Source organism: Pan paniscus, chromosome 2 (assembly GCF_029289425.2).
Source record: "Pan paniscus chromosome 2, NHGRI_mPanPan1-v2.0_pri, whole genome shotgun sequence".
In the NCBI taxonomy this organism is placed as follows: domain Eukaryota; kingdom Metazoa; phylum Chordata; class Mammalia; order Primates; family Hominidae; genus Pan; species Pan paniscus.
This window is the reverse complement of record NC_085926.1, coordinates 51,284,812-51,311,047: the sequence shown is the minus strand read 5'-3', so window position 1 is coordinate 51,311,047 and position 26,236 is coordinate 51,284,812. Positions and strand designations below refer to the sequence as shown.

Below are 26,236 nucleotides of genomic sequence, written 5' to 3'. Positions count from 1 at the left end.
AATTTTTAATGACTGTCATTCTAACTGGTGTGAGATGGTATCTCATCGCGGTTTTGATTTGCATTTCTCTAATGACCAGTGATGATGAGCTTTTTTTACATATGTTTGTTGGCCACATAAATGTCTTATTTTGAGAAGTGTCTGTTCATCTTCTTTGCTCACTTTTTGATAGGGTTTTTTTTTCTTGTAAATATAAATTCTTTGTAGATTTTGGATGTTAGCCCTTTGTCAGATGGATAGATTGCAAAAATTTTCTCCTATTCTGTAGGTTGTCTGTTCACTCTGATGATAGTTTCTTTTGCTGTGCAGAAGCTCTTTAGTTTAATTAGATCCCATTTGTCAATTCTGGCTTTTGTTGCTATTGCTTTTGGTGTTTTAGTCATGAAGTCTTTGCCCATGCCTATGTCCTGAATGGTATTGCCTAGGTTTTCTTCTAGGGTTTTTAAGGTTTTATGTCTTATATTTAAAGTCTTTAATCCACGTTGAGTTAATATCTGTATAAGGTGTAAGGAAGGGGTCCAGTTTCAGCTTTCTGCATATGGCTAGCTAGTTTTCCCAACACCATTTATTAAATAGGGAATCCTTTCCCCATTGCTTGTTTTTGTCAGGTTTGTCAAAGATCAGATGGTTGTAGATGCATGTTGTTATTTCTGAGGCCTCTGTTTGGTTCCATTGGTCTATATATCTGTTTTGGTACCAGTACCATGCTGTTTGGGTTACCGTAGCCTTGTAGTATAGTTTGAAGTCAGGTAGCATGATGCCTCCAGCTTTGTTCTTTTTGCCTAAGATTATCTTGGCTATGCAGGCTCTTTTTTGGTTTCATATGAAATTTAAAGTAGTTTTCTTCTAATTCTGTGAAGAAAGTCAACGGTAGCTTGATGGAGATAGCATAGAATGTACAAATTAGTTTGGGCAGTATGGCCATTTTATGATATTCATTCTTCTTATCCATGAGCATGGAATGTTTTTCCATTTATTTGTATCCTCTCTTATTTCCTTGAGCAGTGGTTTGTAGTTCTCCTTGACGGGGTCCTTCACATCCCTTATAATTTGTATTCCTAGGTATTTTATTCTCTTTGTAGCAATTGTGAATGGGAGTTCACTCATAATTTGGCTGTTTGTCTGTTATTGGTGTATAGGAATGCTTGTGATTTTTGCACATTGATTTTGTATCTTGAGACTTTGCTGAAGTTGCTTATCAGCTTAAGGAGATTTTGGGCTGAGACAATGGGGTTTTCTAAATACACAATCATGTCATCTGCAAACAGAGACAATTTGACTTCCTCTCTTCCTATTTGAATACCCTTTATTTCTTTATCTTGCCTGATTGCCCTGGCCAGAACTTCCAATACTACATTGAATAGGAGTGGTGAGAGAGGGCATCTATGTCTTGTGCCGGTTTTCAAAGGGAATGCTTCCAGTTTTTGGCCATTCAGTTATGATACTGGCTGTGGGTTTGTCATAAATAGCTCTTATTATTCTATTTTGTTGATCTTTTCAAAAAACCAGCTCCTGGATTCACTGATTTCTTGAAGGGTTTTTGTGTGTCTCCATCTCCTTCAGTTCTGCTCTGATCTTAGTTATTTCTTGTCTTCTGCTAGCTTTTGAATTTGTTTGCTCTTGCTTCTCTAGTTTTTTTAATTGTGATGTTAGAGTGTCAATTGTAGATCTTTCCAGCTTTATCTTGTGGGCATTTAGTGCTATAAATTTCCCTCTACACACTGCTTTAAATGTGTCCCAGAGATTCTGGTACGTTGTGTCTTTGTTCTCATTGGTTTCAAAGCACATCTTTATTTCTGCCTTCATTTTGTTATTAACCCAGTAGTCATTCAGGAGCAGGTTGTTCAGTTTCCATATAGTTGTGTGGTTTTGAGTGAGTTTCTTAATCTGTGGTCTGAGTGACTGTTTGTTATGATTTCCATTCTCTTGCATTTGCCAAGGAGTGTTTTACTTCCAATTATGTGGTCAATTTTAGAATATGTGCAATGTGGTGCTGAGAAGAATGTATATTCTGTTGATTTGGGGTGGAGAGTTCTGTAGATGTCTACTAGGTCCACTTGGTTCCGAGCTGAGTTCAAGTCCTGGATATCCTTGTTAATTTTCTGTCTCATTAATCTGTCTAATATAGACAGTGGGGTGTTAAAGACTCCCACTATTATTGTGTGGGAGTCTAAGTATCTTTGTAGTTCTCTAAGAATTTGCTTTATGATTCTGGGTGCTCCTGTATTGGGTGCATATATATTTAGGATAGTTAGTGCTTCTTGTTGCATTGATCTCCTTACCATTATGTAATGCAGTTATTTGTCTCTTAGTGCTTCTTGTTGCATTGATCTCTTTACCATTATGTAATGCAGTTCTTTGTCTCTTTTGGTCTTTGTTGGTTTAAAGTCTGTTTTATCAGATACTAGGATTGCAACCCCTGCTTTTTTTTTTTTTTTGCTTTCCATTTGCTTGGTAAATATTCCTCCATGCCTCTATTTTGAGCCTATGTGTGTCTTTGCATGTGAGATGGGTCTCTTGAATACAGCACACCGATGGGTCTTGACTCTTTATCCAATTTGCCAGTCTGTGTCTTTTAAATGGGGCATTTAGCCCATTTACATTTAAGGTTAATATTGTTATGTGTGAATTTGATCCTGCCATTATGATGCTAGCTAGTTATTTTGCCTGTTAGTTGATGCAGTTTCTTTATAGTGTTGATGGTCTTTACAATTTGGTATGTTTTTGCAGTGGCTGGTACCGGTTACTCCTTTCCATATTTAGTGCTTCCTTCAGGAACTCTTGTAAGGCAGGCCTGGTGGTGACAAAATCTCTCCACATGTGCTTGTCTGTAAAGGATTTTATTTCTCCTTCGCTTATGAAGCTTAGTTTGGCTGGATATGAAATTCTTGAAAATTCTTTTCTTTAAGAATGTTGGCTGGTCGTGGTGGCTCATGCCTGTAATCCTAGCATTTTGGGAGGCTGAGGTGGGCAGATCATGAGGTCAGGAGATTGAGACCATCCTGGCTAACATGGTGAAACTCCGTCTCTGCTAAAAATACAAAAAAATTAGCCGGGCATAGTGGCAGGCACCTGTAGTCCCAGCTTCTCTGGAGGCTGAGGCAGGAGAATGGCATGAACCCAGGAGGCAGAACTTGCAGTGAGCCGAGATTGCACCACTGCACTCCAGCGTGGGCGACCAAGCAAGACTCCATCTCAAAACAAACAAAAACAAAAACAAAAACAAAAACAAAAGAATGTTGAATATTGGCCCCCACTCTCTTCCGGCTTTTCTGGCTTGTAGGGTTTCTGCAGAGAGATCCACTGTTAGTCTGATGGGCTTCCCCTTGTGGGTAACCTGACCTCTCTCTGGCTGCCCTTAACATTTTTCCCTTCATTTCAACCTTGGTGAATCTGACGATTATATGTCTTGGGGTTGCTCTTCTCGAGGAGTATATTTGTGGCATTCTCTGGATTTCCTGAATTTGAATGTTGGCCTGTCTTGCTAGGTTGGGGAAGTTCTGCTGGATAATATCCTGAAGAGTGTTTTCCAACTTGGTTCCATTCTCCCTGTCACTTTCAGGTACGCCAATCAAACGTATATTTGGTCTTTTCACAAAGTCCCATATCTCTTGGAGGCTTTGTTCATTCCTTTTCATTCTTTTTTCTCTAATCTTGTCTTCTTGCTTTATTTTATTAAGTTGATCTTCAATCTCTGATATTCTTTCTTCCACTTGATCAATTTGGCTATTGATACTTGTGCATGCTTCATATAGTTCTCGTGCTGTGTTTTTCAGCTCCATCAGGTCATTTATGTTCTTCTCTAAACTGGTTATTCCAGTTAGCAATTCGTCTAACCTTTTTCAAGGTTCTTGGCTTCCTTGCATTAGGTTAGAACATGCTCCTTTAGCTTGGAGGAGTTTGTTATTACCCACCTTCCGAAGCCTACTTCTGTCAATTCGTCAAATTCATTTTCCGTCCAGGTTTGTTCCCTTGCTGGCTAGGAGTTGTGATCCTCTGGAGGAGAAGAGGCATTCTGGTTTTTGGAATTTTCATCCTTTTTGCAGTGTTTTCTCTCCATCTTCATGGATTTATCTACCGTTGGTCTTTGATATTCGTGACCTTCAGATGAGGTCTCTGTGTGGACGTCCTTTTTGTTGATGTTGATGCTATTCCTTTCTGTTTGTTAGTTTTTCTTCCAACTGTCAGGCCCTTCTGCTGCAGGTCTGCTGGAGTTTGCTGACATCCACTCCAGACCCTGTTTGCCTGGGTATCACCAGTGGAGGCTGCAGAATAGCAAAGATTGCTGTCTGTTCATTCCTCTGGAAGCTTCATCCCAGAAGGGCACCCACCAGATGCCAGCCAGAGCTCTCCTGTATGAGGTATCTGTTGGCCCCTACTGAGAGATGTCTCCCAGTCAGGAGACATGGGGGTCAGGGACCTACTTGAGGAGGCAGTCTGACCCTTAGCAGAGCTCAAACACTATGGTGGGAGATTCGCTGCTCTCTTCAGAGCTGTCAGGCAGGGACGTTTAAGTCTGCTGAAGCTGTGCCCACAGCTGCCCCTTCCCCCAGGTGCTCTGTCCCAGGGAGATGGGGGTTTTATCTATAAGCCCCTGACTGGGGCTGCTGCCTTTTTTTCAGAGATGCCCTGCCCAGAGAGGAGGAATCTAGAGAGGCATTCTGGCCACAGCAGCCTTGCTGAGCTGCAGTGGGCTCCACCCAGTTCGAACTTCCTGGTGGCTCTGTTTCCACTGTGAGGGTAAAACTGCCTACTCAAGCCTCAGCAATGGCAGAAGCCCCTCTCCCAACCAGGCTTGAGTGTCCCAGGTCGACCTCGGACTGCTGTGCTGGCAGCGAGAATTTCAAGCCAGTGGATCTTAGCTTGCTGGGCTCTGTGGGGGTGGGATGCACCAAGCCAGACCCCTTGGCTCCCTGGCTTTAGCCCCCTTTCCAGGGGAGTGAAGGGTTCTGTCTCACTGGCATTCCAGGTGCCCTGGGGTATGAAAAACAAAAACAAAAACAAAACTCCTGCAGCTAGCTTGGTGTCTGCCCAAACGGCCACCTAGTTTTGTGCTTGAAACCTAGGGCCCTGGTGGCATAGGCACTGGAGGGAATCTCCTGGTGTGTGGGTGGTGAAGACCATGGGGAAAGTGCAGTATCTGGGCCGGATTGCACAGTTCACAGTCCCTCATGGCTTCTCTTGGCTAGGGAAGGGAATTCCCCAACCCCTTGTGCTTCCCGGGAGAGGTGATGCCCCACCCTGCTTTGGCTTGCCCTCTGTGGGCTGCACCCACTGTTCAACCAGTCCCAGTGAGATGAGCTGGGTACCTCAGCTGGAAATGCAGGAATCACCCGCCTTCTGTGTTGATCTCGGGAGCTGCAGACCAGAGCTGTTCCTATTTGGCCATCTTGCCAGCCCTCTAACAATTTCATTTTCTAAGTTAAAAAAAGCCTATGTATTGAGAAGAAAAAAGACATAAACTGCCTCCTCTCCAAGTTCTTAACAATGGTAGGATTATGGGTTAAAATTTTTCATTATAGCTATTGCGTTTTTTGTTTTTGTTTTTTTTTTTGAGATGGAGTCTCGCTCTGTCGCCAGGGTGAAGTGCAGTGGTGCAATCTCAGCTCACTACAAACTCCACCTCCCAGGTTCAAGCGATTATCCTGCCTCAGCCTCTTGAGTAGCTAGGACTACAGGCACACACCACCACGCCCAGCTAATTTTTGTAGTTTTAGTAGAGACGGGGTTTCACCATGTTGGCCAGGATGGTCTGGATCTCTTGACCTTGTGATCCACCCGCCTCAGCCTCCCAAAGTGCTGGGATTACCGGTGTGAGCCACCACACCTGGCCCACTATTGCATTTTAAATTTTTCTACATTAAATAAATATTGTTCTATAATTAGAAAAAGTATTTTTAGGCTGGTCCGTGTTAGTGATGGTGGAATGTAACCCAGCCCCATCTTCAGCTGACTCAGAGCCATTGCATAGCTCTGCAATGTCATCCACTTCTTGGTAACTGGGTTTTGTTTTTTTTTTTTAATCAGGTGTTGTGCATTTTGCACATTTAGAAGGCACAAGTTGTAACAATACAGAAAAGTAACAGTTCCTTTTTTGTTTGAAGTTATTATTTCCCAAAGACCTGGAGGCATTAGAGCTACACACTCCCAAACTGTTTTATCTTAAATACTATTTACCCATGATAAAAAGAATCTATAAAAGACTTAGAGCTAGTATCATATTTATTTATTTGTTTAATAGGAGAAGCACATAAGGATAGTATCATATTCACTGGTAAAACACTGGTGAATACTTTCTCCTAAGAACAAAGCAAGTTTCTCATTGCTCTTATTTAACATCATCCTGGAGGTCCTGGCTGATGTGATACGGCAAGAAAAATAAGAGATATATAGAGTAGAAAGGAAGAAATAAAACTCTATTCTCAGATGACATGATTGTCTAAATAGAAAATCCCAAGGAATCTGCAAAAAAGCTTCCAGAACTAATAAGTAAATTTAGCAAGGGTACAGGATATAATGTTAATATATAAAAATCAGTTGAATTTCTGTATCCTAGAAACAAAAATAAAACAAAATTTAAAAATTGCAATCATTTATATATTTATATAAACAAAGTGGAACATTTTAATTGAACTTTCTTAAAACCAATGGATCAAGTAGCAAAGCATTAGTTAGGCTACAGAAGTTCAAACAATATAATTAAGGAGCTTGAGCTACTAGATAAACGTAAGTTTTACTCCCTCACCCACAGAATACCCATTGTTTTCAAGTTCATGTAGAACAATTTTTTGAAATGCTGCATACTTGACAATAAAGGGAGTCTAAAATTTTTTCAAGGAATCAACATCATTCAGTTGCATGGAATTATTTAGAAGAGCACCAAAAAACAGGAAATACATATAAATCTAATAACATATGTGTAAGATCTGTATACAAAACACTGATGAAAGAAATAAAAGAACACCTAAATAAATGGAAAGATATACTGTTTTCATTGACTATTAAGACATAATTCTTCCCAATTTGATATATATATAATTTTTTTGAGACAGAGTCTTGCTCTGTTGCCCAGACTGGTGAGCAGTGGTGCGATCTCAGATCACTGCAATCTCCCTTTCCCGGGTTCAAGCAATTCTCCTGCCTCAGCCTCCTAAGTAGCTGGGATTACAGGCACCTGCCACCACGCCCGGTTAATTTTTATGTTTTTAGTAGAGATGGGGTTTCACTGTGTTGGCCAGGCTGCTCTCAAATTCCTGATCTCAAATGTTCCACCTGCCTTGGCCTCCCAAAGTGCTGGGATTACAGGCATAGCCACTGTGCCCGGCCCCCAATTTGATTTATAGAATCACTGCAATCCCAGTCAAAATCTCAGCAGGAATGTTATAGATATCGACATGCTGATTCTAAATTTATTTAAAAAAGGAAAAAGAATTAGATAGCTAACATAATACTGAAAAAAAAGAACAAAACTGGAAGACAGACTCACACCATGTGGTTTTAAGACTAACTATAAAGCTACTATAATAAGATAGCGTGGTATTGATGAAAGAATAAACATACTGATCTACGGAAGGACTAGAGTCTAGAAAGAGATTCACATAAATATGGTCAATTGATTTTTTAAGTAGTTTTAAGTGACAATAATTATATCTATTTATGGAGTACAATATGATGTTTTGATATATGTATACATTGTGAAATGATTAAATCAAGCTAATTAACATATCTGTCACCTCACCTAATTTTTTTTGCAATGAGAACATTTAAAGTCTACTCTTTTAGCAATTTTTAAATATACATTATTATTATTATTATTATTATTATTATTATTATTATTATTATTTTGTGATGGAGTCTCGCTCTGTTGCCTAGGCTGGAGTGCAGTGGTGCGATCTTGGCTCACTGCAACTTCCACCTCCCGGGTTCAAGTGATTCCCCTGCCTCAGCCTCCTGAGTAGCTGGGACTACAGGCACGTGGCACCACGCCTGGCTAATTTTTGTACAATACATTATTATTAACTATAGTTACCACGTGGTGCAATAGCTCACTAAAGCTTACTCCTCCTAACTTTGAATACAAAGTTTCAAAGGTCTTTTTTCTTTTTCTTTTTTTTAAGCTTCTCCTTGTCCAAACCCATTTGTTTTCTTTTTTTTTTGGCAATTGATTTTTGACCAAGGCAGAAAGACAACTGAAGAAAGGATACTCTTTTCAACAAAAGATGCTGGAATAATTGGACATCTTGTTGCAAAATAAAAAAAAGAACCTGATCCATCCTTCATACCTTATACAGAAATCAACTCAAAATAGATCATAGATCTAAATTTAAAATGTAAAATTATAAAACTTCTAGAAGAAAAGACAGGAGAAAAATTTTTGTGGCCCTATGTTAAGAAAAAGTTCTTGGGGTATGACCCCAAAAGCATGATCTATAAAAGAAAAACATTGACAAACTGGACTTCATAAAAATTAAAAACTTTTGTTCTAAGAAAGATATTGCTTAGTAAATGAAAAGATAAGCTAAAGATTTGCAGAAAATATCTGTAAATCATATGCTCAACAAAGGACTTACATACAAAATATATAAAGAACCCTACAATTCAACAATAAGGAAAGCAGCAACTCAAATGAAAATGAACAAAAGCTTTGAACTCATTTTACCAAAGAAACATAAAGATGGTATATAAGCATATGAAAAGATGCTCAACATCATTAGTCACTAGGGAAATAGAAATGAAAACCACAATGATATACAACTACACACCTATTAGAATGGCTAAAACAAACGAACAGATAATACTAAGTACTGGTTAGTATGCGGAGCAATCGATTATATACTGCTGCTGAGACTTCAAAATGGTATAGCTATTTTAGAAAAGAGTTTGAGAACCTCTTCGAAAGCTAATTACACACTTGTCACAAGGCCCAACAATCCTATTCCTAAGTATTCACTCAAGAAAAATGAAAGCTTATATGCATACAAAAACCTGTAAAGAAATGTTTTTAGTAGCTTTATTTATAATCCACAAAAGAGGAAATAACCCAAATGTCTTTCAAATGGTGAATGAATGAACTAAATACTACTCAGCATAGAAAAGCTACTGATACATGCAGTGACATGGATTAATTTCTCAAAGCATTATGCTAAGTGAAAGGGGCCAGTCTCAAAAGGCTGCACTTTGCTTGATTCCATTTATATGACAGTCTAGAAAAGGCACAACTATAGTGATGAAGAACAGACCTATGGTTGCATTTGTTAAGTACAGGGGAAGGGTTTGACTACAAATAGACAGCAAAACTGAATTTTTAAGTATTCAAAAACTCTTGATTGTGGTAGTGGTTACACGACTATGCATTTGCCAAAACACATAGAACTGTAAATCAAGAAGAATACATTTTACTCTATGTAAATTTAAAAATAAATAAATATTTAAAAATTACTGTTTGCCTGGTCTACTTCTCACTGTTACAGTCACCTATTCTAAGACCACTGGTTCATCCCAGAATCACAGGCTCGGAAGGAGCTTAGTGGGGAACTGGTACAATTCCCAAGCCAATACAGAAAATTCCCCTAGAGGTTTCCTGGGAGCTTCTGCTTGAAGATCATCTGCCAAGAGAGAAAATCTCTATCTCCCAAAGCAGGCCTGCTTACAGTGGACAGTTTTTGCTGTTAGCAAGTTATTTATTTGGTTAGCTAAAATTGGCTTCCTCATCATTAGCCCCTATTGGTCCTGGTACTATCCCCTGGAGCTACAGATATAAAGGCAGGGGCCATCTCCTACACTTAGTGGTGGCAAAAGAACTACACAGGAGGACACCCTGAAGCCATTCAGTTGGAAGCCAAGGGGCCTGTATCTCCTGGACCAACCCCTCTGTGCAGTAGTCTATAAAATGCTGGGCTACCCTGAGCCATGAGAAGTCATCTGGTCTGGGCTGCAGCCCTAGAAATGCCTGGATTATACAGTGAAAATCCTCGGTAAAGGAATGACATCACACTCCCAGGGCCCTATCATGATTGAAACTGGGAGGCTACAGTCTCAATCATTCCTTGATCAGAAAGTTATAGTGATGTTCATTCTTTCCTGGCCTCATTATTTTCTGGCCTCTAACTTCATGGAGAAAATCCACAAATCAATTTTGGCCAGCAAGTAAGGGAAAACCCTTGAACAGGATTCAAATTAGCCAAACTACAGCCCATCCCCACTAGAATCATGGCTTGGTCATCTAGGCCACCTGCCTAAGCAGAAGGGATCCATTCCAGAGAATACCCCGAACACTGCCAGGTGTCTTACCTGTTTGAAGTTGCCATTTTTTCTCTGCTCCCAGTCCATCATGTCATGAAAGATGGGAATCATGATATTCCGTACTTCTGGCTGTGGGACCAGTGTCACACCCAGAAAAGGACCAATCATTCCCGGAATAAAGTGGATCTTATGTTCACCTGAAAAACAAAACCCAAATTAGTTTATGCCTGCTTTGCTCCTTCCATGGAAGATTCCCAAATGGGGCCACAACACATGCTACAATCCATACTGGAAGCTTCTGAGAGCAAAGCAAGCTCTCCCCTATGGTTTTCTGAGGTACTCTCCCTCAACTTTTTAGAGTTTATGGATAAAGTTGGCCTAGCCCAGTGAAAGCAAATGCACAACTGTCACAAAACTGCTTTTCCAAAGAATTTCCTGACAGGTCCCACAAACTACCTGAAAATCTCTCTGAGATGAAGGAACAGAGTTTGCTACTCTAGACAGAATAGGTTTCTGAGTAACCTATGAGTGTCAGATGGTCTATTCACAGTGTTTATTTAACAAGAAAAACCCAATATTTCTGCTTAAATACAATGCACTCTCCTTGGAGTTTCTAGCTCTAGCCCAGAGACATTTAAGTGATGAGGATATCCAGTCCCTGGTCTAGCCACCAGACGTCTAATAAGTCCATGGATTTTTACACTGCCTATGTTCATGTATGCCAAAGAAGTCCTCCTCCTGAGCTAGCAGGAGTCTCCTGCACAGCCTACCCTAAAAGGCTGGCTTAGAGATTCTCTCTTTACCCACCCTGAACTCCCTTTGTGTTCATATTGCATTTCTGATGGTGCCATTACACCTACTTGGCTCAGCTCAACCCTCAACTTCCTTAATGAAGCATTTCCATGGTAAGTGTGTGATGTGGGTTTCCCTCTCATTGGCGTGCTATCTAGGGTATGTTACCAGAAGCCAGAGACAGTCCTGTGGATGGTGGGATAGGATTTTTCTCTTCCTTGCAATGGTAAAACAGAGTGAACCATCTTTCAGAGCTCTGCTCTCAGTCCTTCAGAGACTATTGAGGAGATAAACTGTGGGTCTGTGCAATGAATGCTACGGCCAAGTAAAACCATTTCTTGGGGACCAGAGAATGTCATTTCCACCAAAAGAAATGAGGCAGAAAAGGCTTTATCAGGCAAATCTGGCATTAAAAAAAATTCCATTTTGAAAACCTGTCTAAGAAGCAAATGTTTAGCCCTGAGGCTGGTTCAGCATATTCCAATTTTGGTACTTGGCACAGTAGCCAGTCTCTTGCATTCCTGGGAATTTCAGCGTCAACTTTGGGTTAAAATCCATTTCCAAACTGTGCTGGATACAGGGAACCAGAGTGTTGGAAAGTCTGATTGGGGAAATGCATCCCCACTCATGAATAGAAGGCCCTCTCGCCGGCAGAAATACTTCATATCCTACTTGCTGCCTCTAGGTTAGTGGTGGGGATGGTTAACAGAGGACTGGAGATTTTATGACCATCATTCCTACAGCTTCAGAACCATGAGCTCAGCTGAAAGCAGACTTCACTTGAAATAATAATAGTTCTCCAGCATCTTGACAGGCCACTCAGAACTCTACAATATCACAGGATGGCCCACTCAGTCACCAGGGCAACCCAGAAATTCTACCAAAAACACTGATCTGACAAATTTAGATTCAAAGCAGTGGCTATTTTCAAAGTATTCAAAGCAGAAGCTGTGCAAAGAAGGGAAGCCAAAACTGATCTCACCCAGAGGTTGCAGTTCTCTTCTTATATGTTACTCCATGCAACTGGTGTCAAGTATCTGATCTGGATGCATGAATACCAGAGATCCAATAAATGTTTCAATCTTTATTAAAATTAATAGCCACCTTTGCTCATGTACTGGGTATCTCAGATCTAAGCTTTTGAGCCTGCAACATCCAGACTGGGAAGTGAAGAGCATGGAGGATCTTATAGGAATGGGTTCTCAAATTGGAAAAAACTACTACAGCCCTCCTTTTCTTTTTTTTCTTTTGACTTTAGGTCCTAAAAAAAGGGATTTGGCATATGTATTACTGAGGTCTTATTTCTCAGACAAACTCTCCTTGCCAAGGGCTTTATGCACACGTGCTACACCATCCATCTGAGGTGTTAGGTGAAAGATATGTAAGGATCTCTTGGGTCTGAATTAACATTCATAAAGCCTGGGAGATGTTATTAGTCTTGCTACTTTCTATTTGGCTATGCAATATATAGAAGGGAAGAATAGGGAGAAAAAAACCTACCCAAATTCTGCCACATGCTGAACAGTTCATAGGCCATCATTACACGCATGTCCCCATACCTAAGAATAGTAACACAGGAGCCAACCGTTAGTGGGAGAAGGTTCAGGAGGATAGGGCTGCAAACCCATGAGGCCAGTACTTCAGCACTGTTTGTTTCTAATGCTTCCCAATGCGCTAAGCCTTTGGGCTCTCGACTGAACTCCCACACTTGGGCCCCTGGGAAACCACCCAGCTGAGAACCTTGTGGACCTCTGGAAGAACTCTCAACGAAACATAGCTCTATTTGGCCAAGTGGTAAGGAGATGAATATAAGACGTTTATCTTACTTATCTAGAATCTTCTTCCTTTTGGCTGAGGTGATAATTTCTAGCTGAAGGCTTGGCTGATTTATGAATAGAACTGCCAGGCTAAAATAAGAATTCCACACCTAGACAGACAGAGAAAGAGAAAATGTGACAGTCTAAGAACTTAATCTTGTAGGGAGAGTTACTAAATACATGCATGTAGCATAGAACCCATTTTACAATCTTAAGATCCTCATTTTTCTCCCTTTTAAATATCTTTGCAAACAAGAATTTTTCTTTTTTTCCCCCTTAACTCCTTCTGAAGCCAATTGTGTTGATTCTGGACTAGAAAGCATACTCATGGAGTTTGGCTACCAACACTTCCAACAGGGGTATCCCAGGTCATATTCTAATCATCATCAGGCTTGGAAGCTGTTTGATACTATGAATCTATTAATAAAGCAAAAAACAAGTGAGCTTGGTTTTGGCTTTCTAAGGTTATTGCAATAATAGTGATGGATTTCAGGAGTGCCTACCTTAAAGTCAAAGTCAGTCTCTGTGAAATTCTTGTGCAGTGCAGAGGACAGGTACTGGACAGTAGTGACTATAATACTGCAGTAAGGAAACAAGGCATTGGCAGAATTAGAAGACTAACAATGGCATCTGATGGCTTGGTATCAGCTGTCTATAGCTTGTGTGCAAACTTCTTGAGTACAATTTGTTCCCATGTAAGATGTGACTATAAAGGAAAGAGAAAATGGTACAAACTCTATAGAAAAAATCTCTACAGAAAACCAGTCTTGGAGAAATGCCCCACAGTTGGCAGGACAGCACAGGACATCAGTGGGTTCTAGACCTAGTTCTGTCATTACCTGGCCTTCATACTTCTCTCTGGGTCTCATTTTCCCTGCCTATAAAAGGTGGTAGTAGATCGATGGTTCTTTAAGGTTTCTCCCAGTTCAGAGTAGTTCTAGTATTTTGGGGATCTCTGGGTAATCAAGAGATATTATGATCACTTTGTAGGATTTAGAACATAATTTTATTATTATACTGGATAACAGGGGTTTATATAGTTAATAAATCTTTGCTTTTGTCATATACTATTATTTTCATCTATGTGTCATTTGAATTCAGCTCTTTTGGTCTAGCTTGAGTAATCACTCTCAATCTCAGCCTGGGCACATAGAAGGGACAATGGGAGGCTGTCCTGCTGGAACAAGAGAGTGAAGTGGAGAGGAAGTCTAGTGGGACAGTACGTTTCATTACATAGGGCCTTGGCTACCTGGCAAGGAGACTTACATCTAACAGTGGCCACCTCTGCTTAGATGCAGAAGAACATGACAAAAACAGTGCATTAGAAAGACTAGTCCACCACTAGAGGGGGTGAAAAATTTAAAGGGTCAAAGCTTTGAAAGAAAAAGCTGCTCTTGCAGGACAAGCTGGGGAGCCTGAAGTGCTCTGAATGGAGCTAAGAGATAGAAACAAGAAAGATTCAAATGGAAAAGTCACTATTTGAGGAAGTATCTGTGCAACTTTGTTTACAATCATCCTTCTATTCTTTATAAAACATTTGTATTTTGGAAAAAGTTACAGTGCTTATAAAAGGTGTAAAGTGGAAAGACCATGCTAGTATCTTGCTAATATATCTAACAGACACTTTCACTGTATTTTATATGTCAATATAAAAGGCAGATCAGTGGGAGGAGGCAATGGGCTAGAGTGTGGAGGCCAAGTAGCTTTCTGCTGAATAGAGAGAGACCAGATGAGCCAGCCCCTTACCACATGCATCATTTGTCTGGTTTGCCAGGAGGAAGCACAAGCTAGAAATATAAATGAGGCAGTCAGGTTAGGATTATCTCTAGAGTAAATTCTATGTCAGTAATCAGAAGTGGTCAGAGCCTTGCAGCCAGGTCTCAGGTGGATAACTGGCACTGTCTATGGGAGGCAAGCACTGCCTGGTAGACAACACAATTCAAACTGAGAAGAAGGCTTGGGATAACGCCCAAACCTATAGGGCAGCAGAGGCCAGTGGGCCACTGAGCAGGCCTTCCTCAAGGAAGAACCCTTCTCTGGATATTATATTTCACATCCTGAAAATTTTCTTCTCTATCCTTACTGTGCCATCATCTACTAAGCACAAAAATGTTTTTCTCATTTGCCCTCTCCTCTCTGTTCCCATGGCCCTGGCCTTTATTTGTCTTGCTCATGTGCTCCCTCTCTGAAATACACATACTCTTCTTAGTCTGAGAACAGCTCAGTGATGCTGATACAGAGCCCTTCCATACTCACTTGCTTGTGAGCAGTCTCATTACCATCCAGTCCCGAGGGAAGACACTCATCTTCATCAGGTTCCGGAACACGCAAAAAATCTTCAGCAGAAATTCCTGACAGCAGAGGAAAGCTGATGTGAGACACCACCACCACAATATGCATCTCCTCAATAGGCCACTCCTGGCCGCCACTAGATCATGACAATGGGTGGGACCAGTGAGTTAGATCTGGTTCTCTCTGTGAGTTGTTTCTCTCTTAGAGGGCTACATGAGAGTGAGTTCTGGGTACTCTCACAGGCCAGATGGAAGCAGACCCAAACTGGGCAGAACAGAGGTAGCTCTATACCCACAGTGCCCAAAGCAGCTCTATACCCACTTTATACCCACAAAGCCCAAAGCATGGGACAGACTAAGGTCTAGCCAAACTGGTGTCTGACTGAGTCCATGGGCTTCATTTTCTGGGGCATGGCCCCTGAGCGTTTGATTGTAAGAACATGCTTTTTTGGATATTAAGAACACGATGATGGGAGAGGTACTTTAGGAATGGCAAAGACCTCTGAAAATCTGCTTGTCCATGAAAGCAATGGGGTGGCTAATACTGGTTAACCAAAGGCTTGTGACAATCCAAGAAATGTTTACTCAAGAAAAATGGATGAGTCCCATGTACACTCTGTAAGAAACAAAGAGCTCTCGCTCTCGTTCTCGCTCTCGCTCTCCCTCTCCCTCTCCCCACGGTCTCCCTCTCTTTCCACGGTCTCCCTCTGATGCCGAGCCGAAGCTGGACTGTACTGCTGCCATCTCGGCTCACTGCAACCTCCCTGCCTGATTCTCCTGCCTCAGCCTGCCGAGTGCCTGGGATTGCAGGCGCGCGCCGCCACGCCTGACTGGTTTTCGTATTTTTTTGGTGGAGACGGGGTTTCGCTGGGTTGGCCGGGCTGGTCTCCAGCTCCTAACCGCGAGTGATCCGCCAGCCTCAGCCTCCCAAGGTGCCGGGATTGCAGACAGAGTCTCGTTCACTCAGTGCTCAATGGTGCCCAGGCTGGAGTGCAGTGGCGTGATCTCGGCTTGCTACAACCTCCACCTCCCAGCCGCCTGCCTTGGCCTCCCAAAGTGCCGAGATTGCAGCCTCTGCCCGGCCGCCACCCCGTCTGGGAAGTGAGGAGCGTCTCTGCCTGGCCACCCATCGTCTGGGATGTGAGGAGCCCCTCTGCCTGGCTGCCCAGTCTGGAAAGTGAGGAGCATCTCTGCCCGCCCGCCATCCCATCTAGGAAGTGAGGAGCGCCTCTTCCTGGCTGCCATCCCATCTAGGAAGTGAGGAGCGTCTCTGCCCGGCCACCCATCGTCTGAGATGTGGGGAGCGCCTCTGCCCCGCTGCCCCATCTAGGATGTGAGGAGCACCTCTGCCCGGCCACGACCCCGTCTGGGAGGTGAGGAGCGTCTCTGCCCGGCCGCCCCGTCTGAGAAGTGAGAAGACCCTCCGCCCGGCAGCCGCCCCGTCTGAGAAGTGAGGAGCCCCTCCGCCCGGCAGCCGCCCCGTCTGAGAAGTGAGGAGCCCCTCCGCCCGGCAGCCGCCCCTACTGGGAAGTGAGGAGCCCGTCTGCCCGGCCACCACCCCATCTGGGAGGTGTACCCAACAGCTCATTGAGAACGGGCCATGAAGACAATGGCGGTTTTGTGGAATAGAAAAGGGGGAAAGGTGGGGAAAAGATTGAGAAATCGGATGGTTACTGTGTCTGTGTAGAAAGAAGTAGACGTGGGAGACTTTTCATTTTGTTCTGTACTAAGAAAAATTCTTCTGCCTTGGGATCCTGTTGATCTATGACCTTACCCCCAACCCTGTGCTCTCTGAAACATGTGCTGTGTCCAATCAGGGTTAAATGGATTAAGGGCGGTACAAGATGTGCTTTGTTAAACAGATGCTTGAAGGCAGCATGCTCGTTAAGAGTCATCACCACTCCCTAATCTCAAGTACTCAGGGACACAAACACTGTGGAAGGCCGCAGGGTCCTCTGCCTAGGAAAACCAGAGACCTTTGTTCACTTGTTTATCTGCTGACCTTCCCTCCACTATTGTCCTATGACCCTGCCAAATCCCCCTCTGCGAGAAATACCCAAGAATGATCAATAAAAAAAAAAAAAGAAAGAAAAATGGATGAATAATAACAATCAGTTTTGTTGCATTTTTAACTTGCACTATTCCCTTCCCCTCCCACCTCCACAGTAGCCTTAAAAACAAGCTGCTGTAGAATCATGAAAGTTATGAAAACCAGAGCCTAGCAGCCATTAGAAGGGACAGAATGGTTTCGGAACTCCTACAAAAAGTCCCGACCCCTCAGAATTGTTATTATTTGACCTGCTTGGCAGCTTCCTGGAAAAACTCCATTCATAGGGCTTGTCTTAATTTAACCTGACTCAGAGCTCACTCAGTGAGGAAAACTCTATACCCAAGGCATTTCTTGGAGAGAGAAAAAAAAAAAAACCCATATAATTTAACATCCCAGCTGCATGAAGCAGCCATGTCATTTCGGGCAAACCAGAGAATGGCTAAAAAAAAAAAAATTATAAGGAAAATCTGAGGAATGAAATATCCATAGGGGGCCTTGAAAAGCTCTGACATATTCTTGGGAATCTAGAAGGCCACACATGAGTGCAGGGCTGTGCACATTCCTATGGAAGGCCTGAGAAGGCCTAATCTCTCACCTGTGCTGACCTTGAGGCTCTGGGCAAGCAGGAAGTGAAGGCTATGGCTGAACTGAAAAGTGCTGGAGCAATGACAGTAAGCCCCAACACATACATATTAAAAAAAACCCTTTACAAAATGCGGAGAGTTATTGATTTAAGGCATTTAAGAAAATCTCTGTTCAGTTATTAGCTGATCATTAACTAACTGCATGGAGACTTTAGTGACTGCATATAGTTAAAAAATACAGATATTAAAGAATGGGTCCAGGCATGGTGGCTCACATCTGTAATCCCAGTACTTTGGGAGGCTGAGGCAACAGGATCACTTGAGGCCAGGAGTTTGGAACCAGCTTGGGAAACATAGCAAGATCCCCATCTTTCCAAAAAATTAAAAAATTAGCTGCATGTGGTGGTGCATGCCTGTAATCCAAGCTACTCAGCAGGTTGAAGTGGGAGGATTTCTTGAGTCCAGGCAAGGTTGTAGTGAGCTCTGATCACATCACTGTACTACAGCCTGAGCAATACAGCAAGACCCTGTCTAAAAAAACCCCAAAAAGCAATGAGTCCAATAATGTCACTAAAAAAAGAAAAAAGCATCATCAACAACATAAAGCAATAAAAAGCAACAATAACAAGCCCTGGGGATGTAGGGAAGGGATCTGATTTCCAGAGTTGCCAAATTAATTAAAATGTCCAGTTTTCAACAAAATATTATAAGATATAAAAAAACAGGAAAGTATGGCCCATACATGGGCAAAAACAAGTAAATAAAAACTTTTCCTGAGGTAGCTCAAACATTGGACTTGCTTAGAAAATACTTTAAACAAAGAAATGAAGGAAATCACACTTAAAGAATTAAAGGAAAGTGTAAGAACAATGACTCACCAAATAGAGGATGCCAACAAAAAGGGTAGAAATTACTTAAAGTACACTGAATATAAATTCTAGGATTGAAGAATACAATAACTGAAATGAAAAATTCACTAAAGGGGCTCAGCAGCAGATCTGAGCTAGCAGAAGAATCAGCAAATTTGAAGCCAAGTTAACTGAGATTATCTCAAGTAGGAAAGACAAAAAGAAAAAAGAATGAAGACAAATGAACAGAGCCTCAGATACCTGTGGGGCATCATTAAGGGTATAAACACACACACAGTGGTAGTGCCAGAAGGAAAAGAGAAAGAGAAATGGGAAGAAATAATGGGCAAAAACTTTCCAAGATTGATGAAAAAATCTTTACACAGCCAAGAAGCTCAACAAACTCTACAGGGGATAAAATCAAAGAGATTCACATAGAGCCACATTAGAATCAAAAGTGTCAAAAGCCAAAAATAAAGAGAATCTTGAAAGCAACAAGAGAAAAACAACAAACAACCCTCAATAATATGAACAGGTGACATCATCAGATATAGTGGATGCCAGAAGGCAGACAGCAGAAATATTCAAAGTCTGAAATGAAAGACCATCAACAAAGAATCCTATAGCCAGCAAAACTACCATTCAAAACTAAAGGAACTGCAAAGCACAGTGGCTCATGTCTGTAATCCTAGCACTTTGAGAGGCTGAGATGGGAGGATTGCTTGAGCCCAGGAACTTGATACTAGCCTGAGCAACATAGCGAGACCCCATCTCTACAACAATAAATTTAAAAAAAAAAAGGAAAAAAAAAAAAAGAAAAACTAGTTGGTGTGGTGGTGTGCACATGTAGTCCCAACAACTTGGGAGGCTGAGGTGGGAGAATCGCTTGAGCCTGGGAAGACTGTGGTGGCAGTGAGCTATGATTGTGCCACAGCACCCCAGCCTGTGTGACAGGGCAAGACCCTGTCTCAAAAAAAAAAAAAAAAAAAAAAAGAAGAAATCAAGACATTCTCAGATAAAAACAGAGAGAATTTTCTATTTGTAGACCTGCCCTATAATAAACACACACACACACACACACACAGACACACACACACTGAGGGAATTAAAATGGCATACTAAATACATTTAACACAAAAGAAGGCAGTAATGGAGGAACAGAGGAACAAAGTTGGCATAAGACCTATATAAAGCACATAGCAAAATGGCAGGTGTAAAACCTACCAATTACCTTTATTGGCAGTTACAGTAAACATAAATGAATTAAACACTCCAACTAAAAGACGGAGTTGGGAAAAATTAATTTAAAAATATGATCCAACTATATCTACAAGGTACACACTTTAGATTCAAATGTACAAATACATTGAAAGTAAAAGAATGGAAAAATATATACCATGAAAATAGTACCCAAACGAGAACTGGTATGGCTATATTAACATCAGACAATATAGACATTAAGACAAAAATTTTTGTTAGAGACAAAGAAGGATATTTTTATAATGATAAAGGGGTCAGTTATGTCTGGAAGTCGTAATTATAAACATATATGCAACCTAAAAGCACAGCCTCAAAATATATAATGCAAAAACTGACAGAATGGAAAGTAATAGTAGACAATTCAACAATAGTTGAAGACTTTGATATACCACTAACAGTCAGAACAACTAGACAGAAGATCAGCAAAGAAATAAAAAACTTGAGCAATATTATAAACTATCTAGCTCTAACACACGTCTATAGAACACTCCATCTAACAACAAAATACACACGTTTTCCTCAAATGCACATAGAAGGAAAAATATGTGCATTCCCTTCTCTAGGATAGATCATATGTTAGGCCATAAGAAAGTCCCAATAAATTTAAAAGAAGTAAAATCAGAGGGGTGAGGATGGCCAGCTAGAAACAGCTGCAGTTGGAGGATCCCACAGAGAAGAACCAAAATGGTAAGTGAACCCTGCAGTGGCAACCAAGGTATCTAGGTTCTCTCACTGGGACTGACTAGGTGGTTGGCATGACCCACGGAAAGTGAGGAAAAGCAGGGTGGTGCGATGGCTCACCTGGGAGCCACATGGGGTAAGGGGGCCCCCCACCACCAGCCAAGGGAGGCAGTGAGGGATCGTGCTACCCAGACTGGGAAACCATGCTTTTTCCACAGATCTGTGCAACCCATAGATCAGGAGATCCTACTTGTGGGCCTACGCCACCAGGACCTTGGATCCCAAGCACACAGCTGTGCAGATTCTCAGCGGCCACTCAGTTGGAGGCTAAGACAACTGAGTTCCCCCCAAGTGAGGGTTGGCAGCCATCACTGCAGCTGCCTGCTGTCTATGACAACTGAGCAGGGGAGGAGGGAGAGGGGAGGTCATCATCCTGAGGGGGAGGGGAGGTCATCATCACTATAGCTGCCTGCTGCCTAAGACAAATGAGCTTCCCAGGAGAGGGGCAGCAGGCATCACTATGGCTGCCTGCTGCCTAAGATGATTAGCTCACTGGGAGAGGGGCAGCAGCCATCACTGTAGCTCCAGTCTTCAGTTTTTCCCCTGCTGGTGCTGGGGAAACTGGACGGTTTGGATCCAAACTGCCACACTGGCTGTGGCAGACTGTGGCCAGGCTGCCACTTTAGGTCGGACCCTGACCCATTCTTCTTCAGTGGGTGGGGCCTCCCTGCAGGAATTTCAGCAACTCCAGCCAGGGGTTTAGGGACAGAACTTTGATCTCCCTGGGACTGAGGGGCTGCAGAGACCTGCGGCTATGGTGTCCGCAGATCAGCAGACTTAGTCTTTCCCCCTGCTAGCTCTGAGGAATCCAGGCAGCCCAGACAAGTGGGATTCCCCCCAGCACAGCACACCCCCTCTGCCAAGGGGCAGCCAGAGTGCTTCATTAAGTGGGTCCCAGATTCCGTGCCCCCTGACTGGGTCAGACCCTCCAATAAGGGTTGCCAGACACCTTATATAGGAGCATTCCTGCTGGCATCAGGTCAGTGCCTTTCAGGGACAGAGATCTCAGAGGAAGAAGCAGGCAGCTATCTTTGCTGTTCTGCAGCCTCCTCAGGTGACACCTCTGGGTGTGGGAGGGACCCAGGTGAATAAGGTCTGGAGTGAACCCTCGGCAAACCAGAGCAGCCCTACAAAAAGGGGCCTAATTGTTGAAAGAAAAACAAACAGAAAGCAACAACAACAGCATCAACAAAAAAGTCCCCACAAAAACCCTATCCAAAGGTCAGCAGCCTCAAAGGTTGAAGCTAGACAAACTCATGAAGATGAGAAAGAATCAGTGAAAAAACACTGAAAACTCAAAAAGGCAGAATGTCTCTTCTCCTCCAAATGATTGCAATACCTCTCCAGCAAGGGCAAAGAACTGGGCAGAGGCTGAGATGAATGAATTGACAGAAGTAGGCTTCAGAAGGTGCGTAATAACAAACTTCTCTGAGCTAAAGGAGCATGTTCTAACTCAATGCAAAGAAGCTAAGAACCATGATAAAACATTACAGGAGCTGTTAACCAGAAGAGCCAGTTTAGAGAGGAACATAAATTACCTCACAGAGCTGAAAATACAACATGAGAACTTCACAGTGTAAACACAAGTATCAATAACTGAACAGACCAAGCAGAGAAAATAATTTCAGAGCTTGAAGACTATCTTGCTGAAATAAGGCAAGACAAGATTAGAGAAAAAAAAAATGAAAAGGAACAAACAAAAGCTATGAGAATATGTAAAAAGACTGAACCTACGACTGATGGGGGTACCTGAAAGAGACAGGGAGAACAGAACCAAGTTGAAAAACATACTTCAGGATATCACCCAGGAGAACTTCCCCAACCTAATAAGACAGGCCAACATTCAAATTCAGGAAATCCAGAGAACCCCAGTAAGATACTCCACAAGAAGATCAACCCCAAGACACATAATCATCAGATTCTCCAAGGTTGAAATGAAGGAAAAAATGTTAAGGGCAGCCAGACAGAAAGGCCAGGTCACCTACAAAGGGAAGCCCATCAGACTAACAGCAGACCTTTCAGCAGAAACCCTATAAGCCAGAAGAGATTGGGGGCCAATATTCAACATTCTTAAAGAAAAGAATTTCCAGCCCAGAGTTTCATATCTGGCCAAACGAAGCTTCATAAGTGAAGGAGAAATAAAATCCTTTTCAGACAACCAAATGAGGAGGGAATTTTTCACCACCAGGCCTGCCTTGCAAGAACTCCTGAAGGAAGCACCAAATATGGAAAGGAAAACATTACTAGTCACTGCAAAAATAAAGTACAAAGGCCAATGACACTATGAAGCAACTACATCAACAAGTCCGCAAAATAATCAGCTAGCATCATAACAGAATCAAATTCACACATAACAATATTAACCATAAATGTAAATAGGCTAAATGCCCCAATTAAAAGACACAGAATGGCAAACTGTATAAAGAGTCAAGACCCATTGGTGTGCTGTATTCGAGAGACCCATCTCATGTGCAAAGACACACGTAGGCTCAAAATAAAGGGATGGAGAAAAATTTACCGAGCAAATGGAAAGCAGAAAAAAGCAGGGGTTGCAATCCTAGTTTCTGACAAAACAGACTTTAAACCAACAAAGACAAAAAAAGATAAAGAAGGGCATTACACAGTGGTAAAGGGATCAATGCAACAAGAAGGGCTATCCTAAATATATATGCATCCAATACAGAAGCACCCAGATTGATAAAACAAGTTGTTAAAGACCTATAAAGAGACTTAGACTCCCACACACAATAATAGTGGGAGACTTTAACACTCCACTGTCAATATTAGACAGATCACTGAGACAGAAAATTAATAAGGATATTCACAGGATTTGAACTCTGCTCTGGATCACGTGGACCTGGTATCTACAGAACTCTCCACCCAAAAACAACAGAATATACATTCTTCTTGGCACCACATGGCACTTACTCTAAAATTGATAACATAATTGGAAGTAAAACACTCCTCAGTGAATGCAAAAGAAATGAAATAATAACAAACAGGATCTCAGAACACAGTGCTATCAATTAGAACTCAAGATTAAGAAACTCACTAAAAACCACACAACTACACTGAAATTGAACAACCTGCTCCTGAGTGACTCCTGGGTAAATAATGAAAGTAAGGCAGAAATCAAGAAGTTATTTAAAACCAAAATCAAGAAGTTATTTGAAACCAATGGGAACAAAGAAATAATGTACCAGAATCTCTGGGATGCAGCTAAAAAAGTGTTAAGAGGGAAATTTATAGCACTAAATGCCCACATCAAAAAGCTAGAAAGATCTCAAATAAATCTTTCTAATATCACAACTAAAAGAACTAGAGAACCAAGAGCAAACAAACCCAAAAGCTATCAGAAGACAGGAAATATCCAAGATGAGAGCAGAACTAAAGGAGACAGAGACATGAAAAAGCCTTCAAAAAAAAAAAATCAATGAATCCAGGATCTGGCTTTTTGAAAAAATTAATAACATAAATGGACTGCTAGCTAGATTAATAAAGAAGAAAAGAGAGAAGAATCAAATAGACACAATAAAAATGACAAAGGGGATATCACCACTGATCCTGAAGAAATACAAACAACCATCAGAAAATACTATTAACACCTTTAGGCATGTAAATTAGAAAATCTAGAAGAAATGGATAAATTCCTGGACACGTACAGCCTCCCAAGACTAAACCAGGAAGAAGTTGAATCCCTGAACAGAACAATAAAAAGCTCTGAAACTGAGGCAGTAATAAACAGCCTACTAACCAAAAAAGCCCAGGACCAGATGGATTCACAGCTGAATTCTACCAGAGGTATAAAGAGGAGCTGGTACCATTTCTTCTGAAATTACTCCAAGCAACTGAAAAGGATGGACTTCTCCCTAACTCATTTTATGAGGCCAGCATCATCCTGATACTAAAACCTGGTAGAGATACAATAAGAAAAAGAAAACTTCAGGCCAATATCCCTGATGAACATTGGTGCAAAAGTCCTCAATAAAATACTGGCAAACCAAATCCACCAGCACATCAAATAGCTTATCTACCATGATCAGGTTGGCTTCATCCCTGGGATGCAAGGCTGGTTCAACATACACAAATCAATAAAGGTAATTCAGCACATAAACAGAGCAAAAGATAAAAACAACATGATTATCTCAATAGATGTAGAAAAGACCTTTGATAAAATTCAACATCCTGTCATGATAAAAAAACTCTCAATAAACTAGGTATTGATGGAACACATTGCAAAATAATAAGTGGCATTTATGACAAACCCACAGCCAGTATCATACTGAATGGGCAAAAGCTGGAAGCATTCCCCTTGAAAACCAGCACAAGACAAGGATGCCCTCTCTCACCACTCCTATTCAACATAGTACTGGAAGTTCTGGCCAGGGCAATCAGGCAAGAGAAACAAATAAAGGGTATTCAAATAGGAAGTGAAGAAGTCAAACTGTCTCTGTTTGCAGATGACATGATTCTATATCTAGAAAACCCCATTGTCTCAGTCTAAAAGCTCATTAAGCTGATAAGCAACTTCAGCAAAGTCTCAGGATACAAAATCAATGCGCAAAAATCACAAGCATTCATATACACCCAAGGAGAGAGCCAAATCATGAATGAACTCCCATTCACAACTGCTACAAAGAGAATAAAATACCTAGAAATACAGCTAACAAGGGAAGTAAGGACTTCTTCAAGAAGAACTACAAACCACTGCTCAAGGAAATCAGAGAGGACACAAACAAATGGAAAAACATCCCATGCTCATGGATAGGAAGAATCAATATTGTGAAAATGGCCATACTGCCCAAAGTAATTTATAGATTCAATGCTATTCCCATTAAACTACCATTGACATTCTTCACAGAATTAGAAAAAACTACTTTAAAAGTCATATGGAACCAAAAAAGAGCCCGTATAGCCAAGATAATCCTAAGCAAAAAGAACAAAACTGTATGCATCACACTACCTGACTTCAAACAATACTACAAGGCTACAGTAACCAAAACAACATGGTAGTGGTACCAAAACAAACACATAGACCAATGAAACAGAATAGCGATCTCAGAAATAAGACTGCATATCTACAACCATCCGATCTTCAATGAACTTGACAAAAGCAACAGGGAAAGGATTCCCTATTTAATAAATGGTGCTGGGTAAACTGGCTAGCCATATGCAGAAAATTGAAGCTGGACACCTTCCTTACACTTTATATAAAAATTAATTGAAGATGGATCAAAGACTTAAATGTCAAACCCAAAACTATAAAAACCCTAGAAGAAAATCTAGGCAATACCATTCAGGACATAGGCACCAGCAAAGATTTTATGATAAAAACATCAAAAGCAATTTCATCAAAAGCAGAAATTGACAAATGGGATCTAATTAAACTAAAGAGCTTCTGCACAGCAAAAGAAACTAACATCAGAGTAAACAGATAATCTATAGAATGGGAGAAAATTTCTGCAATCTATCCATCTGACAAAGGTCTAATATCCAGAATCTACAAATAACCTAAACAAACTTACAAGAAAAAAACAACCCCATTAAAAAGTGGGCAAAGGAGATGAACAGACACTTCTCAAAAGAAGACACTTATGCGGCCCATAAACAC

At 41.5% G+C, this 26,236-nt stretch overlaps 1 protein-coding gene across 9 annotated transcripts in view; it reads right to left on the bottom strand.

The window, feature by feature from the left end:
- The window catches only part of DOCK3 (dedicator of cytokinesis 3), a 711,442-nt gene that overhangs the window by 58,070 nt on the left and 627,136 nt on the right, over nucleotides 1–26,236 (bottom strand). For all 9 annotated transcript variants that reach the window (XM_057301776.2, XM_055109993.3, XM_034956564.4 and 6 more), the window contains exons 28-32: nucleotides 15,108–15,202; nucleotides 13,355–13,430; nucleotides 12,861–12,961; nucleotides 12,535–12,593; nucleotides 10,291–10,439 (exon numbers count right to left, since the gene is read on the bottom strand). In XM_057301776.2, the coding sequence (XP_057157759.1) occupies nucleotides 10,291–10,439; nucleotides 12,535–12,593; nucleotides 12,861–12,961; nucleotides 13,355–13,430; nucleotides 15,108–15,202 (480 nt within the window). The remainder of the gene's footprint in view (nucleotides 1–10,290; nucleotides 10,440–12,534; nucleotides 12,594–12,860; nucleotides 12,962–13,354; nucleotides 13,431–15,107; nucleotides 15,203–26,236) is intronic.